The sequence below is a fragment of the Equus caballus genome, chromosome 14 (genome assembly GCF_041296265.1).
Source record: "Equus caballus isolate H_3958 breed thoroughbred chromosome 14, TB-T2T, whole genome shotgun sequence".
NCBI classification, from domain to species: domain Eukaryota; kingdom Metazoa; phylum Chordata; class Mammalia; order Perissodactyla; family Equidae; genus Equus; species Equus caballus.
The window spans coordinates 76,296,271-76,313,946 of record NC_091697.1 but is presented as its reverse complement, the minus strand read 5'-3'; the positions used below and the strand labels follow the sequence as shown (position 1 = coordinate 76,313,946).

The following is a 17,676-nucleotide window of genomic DNA, read 5'->3' as shown; positions in this document are numbered from 1 at the left end:
ACAGCATACTGTTTCATAGTTAACTTTTTTTATACAAATAGAAAGAGGACACTCTAAATAACAATAAAAAGTATAGTGTAGTAAATACATAAATCAGTAACATAGTTGTTTATTATCATTATCAAGTATTATGCACTGTACACAAGTGTAAGTGCTATACTTTTATATGACTGGCAGTGCAGTAGGTTCTTTTACACCAGCATCACCACAAACACATGAATAATGCGTTGTGCTATGACATTAAAAATGGCTAAACTGCCACCAGGGGATGAAAACTTTTCAGCTCCATTATAACCTTATGGGACCACTATCGTAGTCACATATGCAGAGCCTTGTTGACTGAAACGTTATGGGGCACATGACTATACTTTGAAAGAAGAAAGTAATGTTTAACACATAAAAAAGAGGATTTACATGAAAAGAGTTGAAATAAATGGTTTGCTGCCAAAGAGGTTTCTCTATGCTGCAACATTTAAATGACATTTCTCAAAAAGAGAAAGTTCTCAAAAGAGACATTTCCTTTAGTCTCCAAACTCCAGACTGGAATTGCCATTACAACATTTTAGTGACATGTACAAGCTTATATATGGAAAAGATAGATCTGACTTATTTGGCTAATCTCTAATTTCTACGCTGGTTAACAATATTTCAGTGCAATGTGTATTTCAGTGGTACTACTGAACCAGTGACAGACATTCTCATACATCTTCCACCACCAGTGGGAAAATGGGGCAGCCAGAATGAACTCCCCAAGGTGAAAAGAGTCTTGGCTTGAGAATAAGGAGAACTGATATGTAGTACCTGCTCTTCCACCACCTAATTTCACAGTTGTGGTCCATAGTAGTTCACTCATCTATGAAATAAGGGGTTGGACAAGAAAGATCTTGAAACTTCCTTGGGTTTCTGACGTGCTTCTGTCAACATAATGAAATGAAGTATAAGTATTTCTAAATTTGATATGCAAGATAAACAAAAATATATTGGTTATGTATTAATGTACAACAAATTACCCCAAAACTTAGTGGCCTAAAACAGCAATAAACATTCATTATGTTACACAGGTGAGACTCAGGAATTGAGAAGTGGCTTAATAGGTGGTTCTGGCTCAGAGTCTTTCATGAGGTTGCAGTCAAGATGTCAGCAAGGTTGCAGTCATCTGAAGGCTTGACTGGGGCAGAGGGTCTACTTTCAAGGTGGTTTACTCACATGTCTAGCCAGGTAGTGCTGGTGGTTGGCAGGAGGTTCCTTGAAATGCAAAACATTCCACAGGATAGCTTGAGTATCCTCCCAACATAGCAGTTGACTTCTCCCAACATGGCAGTTGACTTCCTGCAAAACAAATGACCCAAGAGGGAGCAAGTAAAAATCTTAAATGTATTTTATGACCTAGTCTGGTTACACAGGCCAACGCTGTTCAGTGTGACAGGCATGAATACCAGGAGGTAAGAATCATTGAGGGTCCTCTTGGAGGCTAGTGATCACAATACATGGAGTCAGTAACAAAAGACAAATGATACTTATTACATAAACTACTCAGAAACAGTCACATTTAACCTTTTTTAAAAAAGTCAGAAATGGAAACATGACATAGCTATATATGTTAGTTACCTTAAAATATTGTGAAGCCCCAATGCATTGAACCAAATTGGAAATGATCAGTTGTCAATGATCTACTACAGCTACCTCTTCTTTTATTCTAACTTGACACTAGAGTACTTGGGGGCATCTCTAAGTAAAAAGAGTAATAGCTAGTTCCTTTTCTCCTACCATACATTCATACATTTTGCTGGCAGCTGAATAGCAAGTAACTCAGGGAGGCGACTGATGGGAAGAAATGAACTCTGGCCGACTGTTAAAATTGGAAAACTCACAATCAGCTCATAACACCCTCCCTTTAAAAAATCACGGCCCAACAGCTAACATGCATATCAACTGCTTCCATACTACTAGATTTTCCATGACACTTCTAATTTTTAAACTTTTGTCTCACTGTCCAGATGTAGGTCAAAGAACATAAATCTGATTGTCAGGCCTAAATTCAAATTGCTAATTAAGTGACCCTGGACAGGTTAGGTAATCTCTGGGAACCTCAGGTTCCTTATCTAAGGTGAATCCATACCCATCTCGTGGCCCAGTGTTGGTCTGGAAAATCCCATCACTGAATGCATATTTCTCCCATCCTCCAGCTGTCCTTCACTGATCTACCCTTCTCCTCCTTTTGTAAACCTTGTGATAGTCTGGATTTTGGCACTAAATAATCTTGGAACTTTGTACAAATCACTTAACCCCAATGAACTAGTTTCCTCATTTGTAAAACACTAATATAATTTTTGCTCTAAACACCTAGTAGCTTTAATCTGAGGATTAGATTAAGATAATGGGTGTCAAAGGCTTTGTGAACTGTAAAGTGCTGATCAGGAAACTTTTTCAATCTTCTCCCCAAACTACCAATAGACGTAGAAGTCTGTTTCTGATTATAAAAATAACATCTGCATGATACACAACTTAGAAAACTCTGAAAAATGTCTATCTAGTAATTAAAATCATTTGTACGTATTTCCACTACTCAGAGGTAAAACACTAATAATGTTAATATTCCAATCTTTTGTTACAGTAAAACTCAGTAAAAAAAAGCCAATAAAAATATTTTTCATATGGAAAATTTCTATTTTATATGGAAGCATAAGGATAGCATCAAATTCTCACATAACCATTCCCCAGATTCAAAAATTATAATCTTGTTTCATTTAAACCTTACCTCTCATCCCTAATTATTTTAAAAGCAAATCCCCAGATATATGATTTCATTCGTAAACGTCAATATGCATCTTCAAAAGATAAGGATCTTTAAAAACATAATCACAATACAAGATTAACAATAATTTCTTAATATCAAATATCCAACTAGTGTTCAAATTTTCTCGGTAGTCTCATGGTTTTACACGTTTTTATAACCACGTGTTTAACCTGACTCCACCTGGGTTAAAACTTTGGTCTCCCCTCCACGCTCTCGGGCGTCGCGAGTCCGTCGTCGTTCCCCTCCCCCAAGGTCCCCCTGAACAGGAACTCGAGCCTCTTTCAGCCCCAGCAGAGTTGAGAAGCATTGTCACGGCGCTGGAGAATGTGACTCGCAGAACCGAAGTCGCGCCCCGACTGCGGGCTCCGGACGGAGCTCTTTTTCAGTTGCACCGAAAACGGTCTCCGCCGCCGCGATTGGCCGCGGGCACCGGAAGCGCTTGTGAATCTGCAGCCCGGGGCAAGGATTGCGCCGCGAGACGCGCGGAGGGGCCAGCTGCCCGCGTTTCGGTCAGGACTGGCGCCCAGAGGAGCCCGGACCGCGGCAGCGATGGAGGGGGGCGCAGGATCCCGGACGGCCAGCGCGCTGTTCGCAGGGTTCCGGGCCCTGGGGCTTTTCAGCAACGACGTCCCACACGTGGTGCGGTTCAACGCGCTGAAGCGCCGATTCTACGTGACGACCTGCGTGGGCAAGAGCTTCCACACCTATGATGTGAGTGACTTCTTCCTTTCCCGCTTCCCGGGAACCACCCAGTTTCTCCGGCCCCCAGGTCTGCCTGGCGGCGGTCCCGCTCTCCTCCCCGCCTGCTAAGGACTACTTCTCCCCTTTTCTTCCTTCACTGCCTCCTGTCCCCTTTTACCACGCATCACATCCACGTGCTGACTTAGCCCTTGCAATCCACTTGGGGAGAGTTTCGGAGGCAGGCTGGCTAGGGGAAAGTACCAGAGAACGCTTCAGTCTATGGCAATATATTTGTTCAGTAGATGTTTATTGAAGTTCTCTTGAAGATGTAAATGTGATTAAGGCAATTCCCTAGCTCCCGCCTTCTTACTGAGAAAGACATGCAGGTCATTTTATTGTGCGCTTCATGACACAAGCTGGGTTAGAAATTCAGACTAAAACACATCGGGAAAACTGGAGAGAGTGAGATTAATTATGATTTAGGGGACTGTCCGCATTTGAAAGCCATCTAATTTCCTTAAACGTCTCCTGAGCCTCTGTTTTCTACGCAACGTTGAGGGTCTGGCACGGTGCCGCTTACTCTAAGCCTTGCAGCAATTTCTTTGTAAGATATGTATTCCATAGCACCCTTATATAAACTAGGAAACTGAATCTCAGAAAGATTAAGTCACTTGCCCAAGCCTTTCCTGCTTATTAGTGATAGTTGTTCTCCTTTAGTATCTCATCAATCATTGGAATAGTCTTTTGTTGCTGTTCACTTGTTTCTTTTGTTTTCTCCAAATGTATGTATGCTCTCTGAAAGCAGGGACCTTTTCTTGATGAGGAAAACGATAATAGTTGGTGTTAATTAAGCTCTTTCTCTGGAAACCGTAAAGTTATGTTCCTTGAAGGATTGTGAAAATCAAATGAATTATTAGCAAGACGAGCTGGTTGTTGGGAGCCAGTTGAGTTAGTGGAAGTGGAAAGTTAGTTGCCATCCCCAAGGTAGAGACCAATTGGGTTTCTCACAGCCTGAGTTGGTAATGGAGAAAGGGTGGGTTAGAATGACACAACTAATCACGCGGGGTTACATATTGTTACCATTCTGCACACTTGTTCCCTGCTCCCTAACTTTTTGTTTTGCTGGGAAAAGTTTCCTTCCTGAAGTGTGACTTGACTTTTTTAATTTTCTTACTTAAAGAGCTGTTGAAATCTTATTTTTGGCACGGTTTTTCCTGGCACTGTTACATACACACATTTTCCGTGTGCTCTGCTTCCAAAGAAACTCTATGATTAGGAGAGAACAATTTGTAAATTTTATAAAAATTTCCCAATTTACTTATCTTTCCATTGAAATTTTGTCATAATAAAGGTTTTTTTTTTTTTTTTTTTTTTTTTGAGGAAGATTAGCCCTGAGCTAACATCTGCTGCCAATCCTCCTTTTTTCGCTGAGGAAGACTGGCCCTGAGCTAACATCCATGCCCATTTTCCTCCACTTTATATGTGGGATGCCTACCACAGCATGGCTTGCCACTGGTGCTGTGTCCGCACCGGGGATCCGAACTGGCGAACCCCTGGCCACCCAAGCAGAATGTGCATGCTTAACCGCTGTGCCACTGGGCCATCACCAATAAAGATGGTATTTAAGGTCTCCTGTAGTTCTAACACTGGTGATGCATTTTTAAATTTACTCTTATAACATCATAGCATGTGAATGCTTATTACCTGAGGGCTCTGTGCACTGCTTAGACAAGCCAATGTAGTGAGCTATGACTTCTGAAACTGAAAATAACCTGGGAGTAAAAAAAGGCAGTAATGAACTCAAGCCTCTAGTTTGAGCTGCAGGTGCTCTATCTGATGGCCATGACTATATTACTGTGCCCAGTCAGACTTCCTACAGATTAGCTTTTTCTGTAGAGGACAGTAGAAAAGTTGTGGATAGGTGATGGTGGTGGTGATAGCAGCTAATATTTATTGAGCATTTCGTATATGACTGGCTTAATTCTAACTGTGTTACACAAATTTTACTTATTGGATCCTTATAATAATCCCATAAAGTAGGTACCTATTTTAATTCTTATTTTGCAGATGAAGAATTTGAAGCACAGGGAGGCTGAGTAACTTTCTCAAGGTCACATAGCTGCATTAGTAACCACAGATTGGGCTCAGCAAACCACGACCTGCAAGCTAATCCTGCCCACCATTTGTTTTTGTGTAAACTACGACTTATGAATGGTTTTGACATTTTTATTTATTTTTCATGTGTGTTTTGTTTATTCTGATATAATAACCTCCAAGTAAAATTTGCACACTAACAGGATACAGTATAATAAAATTTTGGCATGGGATGGAGCTATGGCTACTCCCATTGAAGAAATATAGGATATTTAATTGATCTCCAAGGGCCCTTTCAGTCCTGGCACTCTTGCATCTCTGGGGTTTGAATTCCTAGTTATGACCTTCTGAGCTCTGTGCTTCTGCAGTGGGCAGCTTTGACATTTTTAAAAGGTTGGGAAAAAAATCAGAAGAATATTTCATGCCACCTGAAAGTTATACAAAAGTCAGATTTCTGTTCCATAAAAAGAGTTTACTGAAACAGGCACACATATTTGTTTATGTATTGTATGTGGCTGCTTTCGTGGCACATTAGCAGTTGGTTAGTTGCGGCAAAGACCACATAGCCTGCAAGCCCTAAGATATTTACCATATGACCCATTATAGAAAACGTTTCCCTGTCCCTTCCATCACTGCTCCTGGTGAAATAGTTGAAAATATAACCTTTCCTAATAAGGAAGATTAGGGTCAGTAAGTATCTTTTTTAGGAAGGAAAGTATGGTGCATTTATGTATGAGGTTGTAACTTAATTCTTAATTTTCAAGTGTTAGGTTTTTATAATTGTTTTTGTTAATGAAAATTTATTTAACCATTTTTTCTTTTTTTAAACAGGTTCAGAAACTTAGTCTGGTGGCAGTAAGTAAGTGTAGACTTTATCTTGAATTTATGCATGTTTAGTGGCTTTTTAAATTTTTTAAAATTTTGACATAAATTTAAGATTTATAGAACATATAAGGAATTCAGTGTATTTTTTTCTGATAAACTTACATAGAAAAAAAAAGTCCAGGACAGGATCATGTGTTGCATTCAGTTGTCATATCTCTTTAGTCTTCTTTAATCTGGAATAGTTTGTCAGACTTTCTTTGTATTTTACAACATTGACATTTTTGAAGTGTACAAGCTCTTTCTTTTTTAGCATGTCATTCAGTTTGACTTTTTCTGATGTTTCCTCATGGTTAGGTTCAGGTTATGTACTATGGCAGGAATAGCAAAGAAATGATGCTGAATTCTCAGTGAAGCATATCGGGAAGTACTTGCTGTTGGTTAGTCTTGTCCCTGGCAGTGATAACTTTGATCATTTGGTTAAGGTGACATCTGTCAGGAGGCTCCATTTTAAAGTTTTACCCTTTGTAATGAAGAAGGATCTCGTGGTGAAATACATTGAGACTGTGTAAATATGCTGTCACTCTTCAGAGTTTCACTCACTGCTTTTATCATGTAGTGATGCTTCTTGCCTGAGTCAGTTATTAACAAATAGTGATTTTCTGATTCCACTATTCCTTCTACTGTAAGGAAGAGTTTTCCTTTTCCCACATTTTGATATTTTTTTCCAATGGCAGGAATATTTATTTATTTATTTATTCATTTGAAAACAGTATAATAGAATAAAGGCCTTGCCAGGGCTAAGAGATTGTAGTTTCACCATCAAATGTCATCTTTGTAAGAAAAGCAGAGGAGAACTATAAGAAATCCAATGTATGTGTTTGGTAAACTTACATTTTTTAAAAGATTATAGAAGGCAGAAGAAGGGCACTATAATCTAAGTTGAATACAAAAGTGAATGATAAACCTATAAAAATAGTATTTTGGAAATGAAATCCCAAAATGAAATATGCAGCATGAAAAACACTTTAAAACCATCTTCTATCTTCTAACCCTCCTGCCGCCAAAACAGGAAATAGAAAGAAAAGGCCAGGGTGACCATGAAAGTGAGAGAGGAGTCAAGAACTCATAGCACATGAGAAATGGCTAGAGGTGATAGCTTGTTGACCTTGGAGAAGACTGAGGAGTGGAAGCCGTATTGTTAATTTTAAGGGACAGCATGCAGAATGTCATGGAGTTTTTTTGAGGTTCCTCCAGAGGATTGAGTTAGACAGGGTTCTAGGTTTTCATTTACTTTTAAAATTTTCCTGGAGTTATTGGTGAACTTGATGTTCTTGAGGATGTTCACATGAAGACTGGATGACCATCTGCCAGAGTTTTGTGTATTAAGTGAGGATTTTTTCCAAATAAGCTCAAAAAGCTTTTCATTTTTTTAGGATTATGTTTTTAGATAGCCAGCCCGGTCTAGTGGTTAGGATTTCCCGCTCTCACTTCCGCAGCCCGGATTGGTTTCCTAGTCAGGGCACCACACTACCTTTCTATCAGTTGTCATACTGTGGCAACTGCATGTTGCTGTGATGCTGAAAGGTATACCACTGGTGTAAATCAAATACCAGCAGGGTCACCTATGGTGGACAGGTTTCAACAGAGCCTCCAGACTAGATAGAGTAGGAAGAAGAACCTGCGCACTCAACTTCAAAAAAGATCAGCCATGAGAACCCTATTAATAGCAGTGGAGCATTGTCTGATACAGTGTCAGAAGGTGAGAGAATGGCACAGAAATACTGGGCAGGGTTGTGCTCTGCTGTACATAGGGTTGCTAAGAGTTGGAATTGATTCCACAACCCTAAGAGCAGCATTTTTATGGCTGCAAATATTAGACTTTCATTCCTTTAGGAAAGGTCAAGGTAGTTTCATATTCTCAGTCTGATATTATTAGATGTCTAAAATAGCACTTAAAAACTTTTATACTCTGATTTTCAGCTTTTGTGTGTATACATATACACACATATGCATATACATATTTTTAAATTATAGCCATGAAAAATGTTATATGTATACTTAAGGTTTCTATCTATTCCAAGATCTTAAAATTTTTAATTTATTTTATATCTCCTTTTTTCCTAGGTAACTCCCTTCCACAGGATATCTGCTGTATGGCGGCTGATGGGAGGCTAGTCTTCGCTGCTTATGGGAATGTTTTCTCTGCGTTTGCCCGTAATAAAGAGGTTTGTATCACTAAACTATCTTAAATTGTCTTTTGCAGTGAGTGAGTGATTGCCATGATAGTGGAGGGAACTTTAATGTTGTCATTCTTCATCTGGGACATTCTGGACACATACTTTTTTAAAAATGTATGTTCAGTTTTCTGGAGGAAAAGAAAATTGATTTTATGAAATTCTCAAAATTAATTAGAACTGGTGCATTAGTTCAGTTTTCTTTGCCAGGATGAACATCAGAATTATTTGGGCAGCAGCTTAAAAATTTTCATGCCCAGTCAGACAGATCCCAGCTGTGGCGCTTTCTCCTTATATATTTGGTTGGGGCGGGATTTAGTTATGTGTATTTTGAAACTGCTTTCCTGGGAGATTAATATTTGCACACTGCTTTATGTGGATTGGCTTTTTCATTATGAACAACTTAGGCCATGACTTCTTTTCTGAGAACCAAGTGCTTGTTCCCTATATAGAGAAAGCTAGGGTCTTTGTTTTCTCCGCTGTTAAGGAAGGATCTTTTCTTGTCTTGATCTACCAGTTGGTTTCTAAGTTTGTCCTGGGACAACTAACTTGAGAGATGACCTGGCTCTAGTGGTCCAGAATGAAAGGAAAGTGGCAGTGGGGATGCCTGGGTAGCTAAGTAGTAGAGTCACTATACTTGCCATGGTTTGACTTGGACTGATGGTTGTTCCTGAAGTCCTGCGTCATCACTGCCTGTGGCAGAGGAAGGCAACTTACCTGTGGAGTTCTTTCATGGGAGTTGTTTGGATTTTCAGAGTCAGAAATAATGTCTGTCTTTTTGCAAAGTATTGCAGTTTGTAGTTTTTTCTGGAGGAGATAAAATAGGGGTGGAAATGCATCAGAGACGATCAGCTGTGGGAAGCTGTTACTACCCCAGGGGCTAAAGGGACAAGGAGAAGACTAGTGTTACTGGAGCCTGGTGAGAACTGAAACTGTGGAGAAAGGGCTGTAGTTATTAAGGGACATAGCTACTCTAAGGATAAGGGTCTCTGACAAACCAGAAAGGCATAGGGACGAAATACACTATATCTCCCTCCTCCGTCTCACCTGAAAGCCAGCTAGGGATGGAGTCTCTAGAGGTTAGCCTTCTAGAAAATTCCACTTTTCTAGGATTCATGGTGGTTGTGCTGATTGCATTGCATGAGAGACTCAGCTGTGTGCTTGCCTTGTCCTTAAGCTCAGGGAGGTTGAACCTCAGAGGTCTCATTTTTGTGTTCCTACTCCATGCTTTATTTCCTTGTTATTGAACTGACTGGAGGAACAGGTGAAAAATGCCTGGTTCCTTGCTGTTTGTTAATGTAAACTTGGATAATCAAAAGTTGGACTCCATTTCTTAACATGAGTGTCTTCAGGATTAGCATGTTTTTGGTTAATATGAATAATATTACATGATGACTGAGTAATCATGAAATTCTTTTGAATCTTGACATTATAGGTAGTACACACTTTTAAAGGTCATAAGGCAGAAATCCATCTTTTGCAACCCTTTGGGGATCACGTTATCTCTGTTGATTCTGACAGCATTCTTATTATTTGGCACATATATTCAGAAGGTAAGAATTAACTAATTTATTGCTTTACCTTGGGATAGTATGTATGTAGCTAAAACTAAAAATCTATGTAAGCATACTTCTAGAGCAGAAGTTTCACATGTAAGCAGTTCATGTATAAGGAAAAAGTTTCTAGGTAAAAAATGGAGAAGTTGGCGCAATGGTTAAGTTCGCACGTTCCACTTTGGCGGCCCAGGGTTCACTGGTTCAGATCCTGGATGCAGATCTACACACTGCTTGTCAAGCCATGATGTGGCAGGTGTCCCACATATAAAGTAGAGGAAGATGGGTACAGATGTTAGCTCAGGACCAGTCTTCCTCAGCAGAAAGAGGAGGCTTGGCAGCAGATGTTAGCTCAGGGCTAATCTTCAAGAAAAGAATAAGCAATTTTAGCTAGTTGAGTTACATTATTTTATGTTATATATATTTTAGCTTGATTACCTTGATTAACTCATTGTTTGATTCAGTATGTTTGTTTATAGTAAAAATCCTAGAGATTGCCCTTCTGGGCGTTATTTCACATTCTTGTTAAGTTAGTCACTCTTTTCTTTGTTTTGTCTTTGCTCAAGTAGAGGGAACAAAATTCCAAAAGTAGTCCCTGTGTGGATGGATATTAAAAGGCCTCTTATTTATTTATTTATTGGGGAAGATTAGCCCTGAGCTAACATCTGCCACCAATCCTCCTCTTTTTGCTGAGGGAGATTGGCCCTGAGCTAACTTCTGCTCCCATCTTCCTCTATTTTATATGTGGGACACCTGCCACAGCATGGCTTGATAAGTGGTGTTTAGGTCTGCATCCAGGATCCAAACTGGTGAACCCGGGGCCACCAAAGCAGAACGTGCGAACTTAACCCCTGTACCACTGGGCTGGCCCTTAAAAGGCCTTTTGTAAAGTTAGAGAATTTGATTCCTACAGTCTGGCAGGCTTTCTCTTGATGCTGGTTCTCAGCTTTTTGTTACTCTTATAGGAGCACATTAAACCACTGTCTTCAGGGAGCTGTTAGTAATGATTTTAAGTAAAACTGCTAGTTAGAAATAGAGGCAAAGATCTTTTAAAGTAGTATTGAAAGTGAAGTTTGTATAATTTTAATCTGTATCTATACTTCTTAAACTGGGATACACATCCCCTTGGGATATACATATCCAGCAGTGTGCTAGATAGTATGTGAAACTAAGGATTAAATGAAATATACCTTCTTTGATACTTAAACTTATTGGAAGATTTAGTGAAAAATTGTTTTAGTCATGCATGAACTATGAAATGGAAAACCAAATTCACACATAGGAATTTTAAATATATGTAAGATTTCAAAAAATGTTTTGATCTTATAGGTAGTCACTAGTGGCTGTACCATTCCCCTCTCCACAGGGTTATAAGTTATTTTCCTCACCTCTGTTAGAGGTTCTTCTGTGGAAGTGTGTGAGAAGCATTGTTCTTGATTTCCCCTCCTTTTATTACATCTTTGAATGGCTCGTCAAGCTCTCCGGATATTTGACTCTTTGTTCTCTGGAAGAGCTTAGTGCAGGTACTTCACCTGGAACATTCACTCTGCCTCTTGATCAAATGACAAAAATATTAAGACTGATGACTAGGGTCATTCTTTTTCTTTCCTGTAAACCAATTTGACAGTGGGTAAAATTTTTATAGTATTGATAATAGGATTTTAGAAAAATTTTGGCAGTCTAAATTACATTTACAAGTTGTCCTTCTTCAAATTTGTTTAATTTCTCAAGGAATTTTTATAGGTTGGTCTAGAAGTCTTTGATTTATATTACTACGTAAATCTTTGGGCCTGGCCCCCTGCTCGAGTGGTTAAAGTTCTGCACACCCCGCTTCGGTGGCCCAGGTTTGCAGGCTTGGATCTCTGGTGCAGACCTCCTTCACTCAGTAGCTGTGCTGTGGTGGTGTCCCGCATGCAAAATAGAGGAAGGTTGGCACAGATGTTAGTTTCAGGGACAATCTTGCTCAAGCGAAAAAAGAGGATGACTGGCAATGGATGTTAGCTCAGTGTTAATCTTCCTTAGCAGAAATAAATAAATCTTTGTTATGGTAGACTTATTTTAAATGATAAGTATACGAAAAATATTTTAAACCATTTTCTGAAGAATAATTACATGTTATTTATAACTTTCACTTTTGTAGAAGAATACCTGCAATTGACTTTCGATAAATCAGTATTTAAAATTTCCACAATTTTACATCCGAGTACCTACTTGAATAAAATACTTCTCGGCAGTGAACAAGGAAGCCTACAGTTGTGGAATGTAAAATCCAAGTAAGCATTTTATTCAGAAAATATCATAGGTGGTTCCTACCTTATCCTCATCTGCTACTCCCTAATGCATACTTAATTCTCTCAATTCTCCCTGCCTTTGTATGTTTACTTGGAGGACTTTCAATAAATATTCCTGTTTTTGGAGTTGTTACTCATGGCATCACATATGTGAACACTGGCGTGCAGTCCTGGCACATGGTAAACAGTTGCATAAATGTCCATTGAAAAGTATATGCTAATGGCCCTAGTCACTGTAAAGAACCCATATAGCTATAGGCTCTAGTAAAATAACATAAGATCAAAAAATAATTAGTTATGAGATTGTCACTGGGCAGCTTTTAGTTTTCGATAAACTAAGAAGGTAAGAGAAGGCAGAGCAAATCAGTGTTAATTTAGTGCTAGCATTTAGAAGTAGTTTTTAAGGTAAAAGTACTTTAATCATCAACCAGAAACATGATAGACATCTTCTATAATATTATTAGATATTTGATTTTGATAAATGATTTTAAATACTTCTACCTATTTGAACATTTATTCATAGAAAAAAGTGGCAGCTCAGGCTCCTTTGTATAACATTAGAAAAGCAAACAAAAATATTTGACCATTCAAATTGTCTTTTCCAAAGCCCTTACCAATTCAAAGTGGAAGGTAAGATTATCAATGGTTTAATGTTCATCCTAGTTCTTAGTTTTAAATCATTGTTTCCATTCAGGTTAACAGATATCATTGGCTGCCTACTCTGTGCTAGGCTCAGGGATAATGACTGAGATACTGTCTCTGCCCCTAAGGTTATCTCCTTAGAGGTTTACACTCTTTATTGTGCAGTAAGTATTCTTTAGATAATCATTGAGTGTACTAATCTGTGCCCACTTACAGAATTTAATAGATGATTTAATACTTTATTGATTGTTATAATAACAATTTCAGATATCTGTTTGCTCCCTGGACTTACTATTTGTCATTCTTGGCTTGATTCTGAAATTTAGGGCAGCATCACTATTGTCATATAACAGTTATATAGCATAGAAGTAGTATTGTATTTATAATATATTCCCTTTTGTGATATGTTTCTAGAAATACATTGCAGTGAAAAATGAGATCTGCCTATATTCTAAGATTGTTTTTTATTGTAATCTGTAATATAGAATGGTTTTTACTCGTGTATTTTCTTTTTTTTCTCTAGTTTCTTAAAGAGGTGACAATAGTATAGTAGTTAATTAGCAGCTTGGGATCTGGAATTAGTCTGGACTCTATCAATTATTAGCCATGTGATCTTAGCTTAATCATTTCACATAGTTAAGTATTTTAGTTTCTTTATCTGTAAAATGGTCTTAATATCTATATCATGGGATTGTTTCGAGTATTAAATAGGTTAATATATGTACTTAGAGTGGTGTGGGCCAGAATAAGAACTTAGTATATATCACCTGTTATTATTTCAGTCTTTAATATGTAGTTTATTTTGTTTTCCTACTCCACAAAAGAAAAGAAAAAGGCTTTCAACTATTTTTCTTCTTGTAGTAAACTTCTATATACGTTTCCAGGATGGAAAGTTGGAGTGACAGCTCTCCAGCAGGTTAGTATTTTTCCGTTAAGTCAAAGAGGAAATGAAGTTAGTAGTAGGATCTTTCCGTTTCAGGAGTCAACCATGTTTTGAGACCTCAAGACAAAATAATAGTAGGTTAGGTTATCTTTATAAATATTACCCTAGGATACAGTGTTTTCGAAATATAATTGAAACAAATAATAATGCCTTTGCCTGTAAACATTTGTGGAAGCCTTAGTGTCTGGAATTAGGCTATAACCCTGTGGTTGCTGTGGAACCAATTTACCAATCATTTTACAAGCATTTCATCCAGTGTCTTGTACAAAGTGGAGATGAATTGTTCAGTGAAGCAAGGGAGATTGTAGAACATACAGAGAGAATTGTCAGGATGTTGAGGTTTGTAGCTTGAAGTATTTGGGGCCCAAATCCTGATGTTTTATTAAATGCTGGACTCTTCCAGAAATAACTGCTTTTTGTTTTTATGAGTCTGCAAAGCATGTGTGAATGAATGAATGAATATCTGTCTGCAGAGAATCTTATATGTACATTGGACACATACACAATCAATATGCCCTTGTCTTTCTAACTATCCATTGCTTGCACCTGTCCAATTTATATGCATTCATTCATCCTTTCTCTTTACACTACCATCAGCCTTGCTCTGCTTTTGCCTACCCAGAAGACCCCAGAGGTATCAGATGATCCCTTGAGGGCAAGAGATCAAACTTGTTTTAGTATCCCCAGCTTCTACACAAGGTCTTATGCACAGTAGTCAGTTGATGGCAAATTAATAGAATGTTTAGCCTGATTCCATTCTATAATGGTATTAGACATTGATCTTCTGTGCCAAAATAGAGAAACTTATTATTGAGTCTCTATGTAAGACCATTGTATAGAATGAAGACTATAACAATAGAATATTAGAGCTAGAACAGACTAATTATAAAACTTTTTTGCCTTTTAACATGTTTTATAGGTTTTTCCTGTTTTCCTTAGATAAACAGTTCTCCACTTTATAATTGGCCTTTTGTGTTGTCATGCACATGGCAAGCCTTTGTATGTTTTCTTTTTCTGCTTTTTTGCTGAAGAATATTCACCCTAGCTGACATCTGTTGCCAATATTCCTCTTTTTGCTGAGGAAGATTTGCCCTGGGCTAACATCTATTGCCAGTCTTCCCCTTTTTTTGTACGCAAGTCACCACCACAGCATGGCCACTGACAGACAAGCAGCGTAGGTCATCTCCTGGGAACCAAATCTGGGCCATCAAAGCACAGTGTGCTGAACTTAACCACTAGATGACCAGAGCTGGCTCCCTTTATATATTTTCTAAGAGTTGTCTCTTTTTTCTGTTTTCATCCAGTCAATGATCTGTAGTGATTTCACACTTCAGCTTCCTTTTCTATTATGACTCTTTTCTTACCAAGTCAGCTATGTTTTGGGGGTGGGGAGGTGATGGTGACTACCAGATTTGAAGCTGGGAAGTAACTTGAAAATATCATTCCTAGATATTTCCATGTTAAATAACAATTGAAGTATGCCAGAATGATAATACTTACTGTTTTTTGTCACTGTCTGGAAGATAGTCCAGTATTTCTTTTTATAATACGTAAGTAATGATGCTTATCATCAGGATTAGTGAAGCTATTGTGATTAAGAAAATAAAAAGTTGAGTAATTTAATTTTCAGGCACCAGCTGTGGATGTTGTTGCTGTTGGTCTTATGTCGGGTCAGGTTATCATTCACAACATTAAGTTTGATGAAACATTAATGAAGTTTCGTCAAGACTGGGGACCTATTACTTCTATTTCATTTCGCACAGGTAACTTTTAATTTATTTGTTGATGAGAGTTAAGAATACTTAAAATGAGTTACTTTGAAGGTCATAGAAATTTTCTTAGTAGATGTTTTCTTGTAAGTTAATCTAATAGAAATGAATGACTGGAGTATAAAGAGTCAAAGGAATATGGATAGATTATTGGTTTATAGTCTTTTCTAAGACTATATCTATATTTTTGGATTAAAAGGGTGGAGAGAAGGGTATTTAGTTGCCTTGTGGTACATGTTTTCCTTAATGTATCTTATTTTAATAACAGATGGTCATCCAATAATGGCAGCTGGAAGCCCATGTGGCCATATTGGACTCTGGGATCTAGAAGACAAAAAATTAATCAATCAAATGAGAAATGCACATTCTACAGCAATTGCCGGACTGACATTTCTCCATAGAGAGCCACTTCTTGTCACAAATGGTGCTGACAATGCTCTCAGGGTATTATGATTGTTGTTGTTATCATCTTCCTGGCTTGTCTGACCTACCCTTTGGGTTATTACAAGCATGCTTTAATGTATCAGCCTTGAACTTAGAAGATGAAAGGAATATGGGATGAGATATTAGTATAGATGAAACAAAAGGCACTGCAGGTTACATGATTACAGTGAAGTGAGAAAGTTACATCTACTCCTCTTTCCCCCAACCCCCACTCCAGTGTCAGCAGCTTGGCAAAGAATACCGAGTGCCGGGTGATTTGGAGGGAAGGAATTTGACTGCTTGCAGATTACTTAACACGTTGTGGAAGAACCTTACCTTTTTATTTCTTGGCAGATATGGATATTTGATGGTCCCACAGGTGAAGGCCGGCTTTTGAGATTCAGAATGGGACATAGTGCTCCTCTTACCAAAATCAGATATTATGGACAAAACGGACAACAAATTCTTAGTGCAAGTGAGTTTCTGCTTTGTGCTAATAGTTTTTTCCAGCAGGGAGTAAGAGCAGGATTTTTAATATTTATTGGGTTTGGTATTTACACATTTTTAGATTCAGATGTCCCTTTGAGTGACTTGGAAATCTGGGTAAAATGAGGTTTTTGAATAACACGGGAAGCACTGCAGATAATATCGTCTTCACTTGGAGTGTCATTCTTTTCACTAATTCTCAGAGATGTAATGGTTGATTCTGAAAATATGGCCCTTGCCTATTCTAATAATCTGTGGAAAATTCCTAGTACCTCATTTTATCCTTTGTTCTTGCTACATAGAATTCTGTGCACAGTTAAATATTATAATGAAGTTGTTGTAATCTTGCTCTGCTTTTTAAAAAAGTACCCAATCTGTAAGTTCATGCTTTTTATAGAATCTCATTTTATAAGATCTGTGATTCAAATGGTCCACTGTTTTGATGAAGCTTGATTGGGAGTTTTCTGTGTATGTCAACAGGTCAAGATGGAACTCTTCAGTCATTTTCCACAATACATGAAAAATTTAACAAGAGCTTGGGACATGGTAGGTCATTTGCAAGATGGAAAAAAAGCCTACTGGTCACAGAAACATTTCCAGATTCAGTGAGACATCCAGAGGAGGTTTCATTGATAAGGTTTCTCTTTTCTTAGACGAAATAAAAAACCCTTATGTGGAAGAGTAGTAAGATTCCTAAGATCAGCATTGCTGTAGAAGTGATGGAAGTACTACTATAAGGTTATTGAAAAGAGTTAGACATCTTGAGTGATAAAAACATACTGCTGCCACCCAAAAGTCTTGGATGATCTAACTTGAGCCATCTATAGAGGTCAGAAGTTTAAAGATGGAAGGGACTTAGAGAAAACAACAAAGTAAGCAGTGTCCCATCTTTTTGCAAAAAGGGCTCATTTTATTCACTATCCTTTCCCATGGTTTCC

At 38.1% G+C, this 17,676-nt stretch overlaps 1 protein-coding gene and 1 non-coding gene across 2 annotated transcripts in view; one reads left to right on the top strand and one right to left on the bottom strand.

Annotated features, from left to right (window-relative positions):
• Window positions 1–11: 11 nt before the first annotated feature.
• On the bottom strand, window positions 12–3,130 carry LOC102149190 (uncharacterized). Its single transcript, XR_011425147.1, has 4 exons — window positions 2,978–3,130; window positions 2,759–2,845; window positions 1,207–1,329; window positions 12–914 (listed from the first exon to the last, which is right to left on the bottom strand). It is a non-coding gene; the product is annotated as an uncharacterized protein (transcript).
• The window catches only part of WDR36 (WD repeat domain 36), a 38,764-nt gene continuing 24,153 nt past the window's right edge, over window positions 3,066–17,676 (top strand). The window contains exons 1-10 of the mRNA XM_023616968.2: window positions 3,066–3,508; window positions 6,404–6,431; window positions 8,522–8,622; window positions 10,067–10,184; window positions 12,325–12,457; window positions 13,979–14,033; window positions 15,691–15,823; window positions 16,098–16,273; window positions 16,607–16,727; window positions 17,219–17,284. Of these exons, the coding sequence (XP_023472736.2) occupies window positions 3,347–3,508; window positions 6,404–6,431; window positions 8,522–8,622; window positions 10,067–10,184; window positions 12,325–12,457; window positions 13,979–14,033; window positions 15,691–15,823; window positions 16,098–16,273; window positions 16,607–16,727; window positions 17,219–17,284 (1,093 nt within the window). The 5' untranslated portion in view covers window positions 3,066–3,346. The remainder of the gene's footprint in view (window positions 3,509–6,403; window positions 6,432–8,521; window positions 8,623–10,066; window positions 10,185–12,324; window positions 12,458–13,978; window positions 14,034–15,690; window positions 15,824–16,097; window positions 16,274–16,606; window positions 16,728–17,218; window positions 17,285–17,676) is intronic.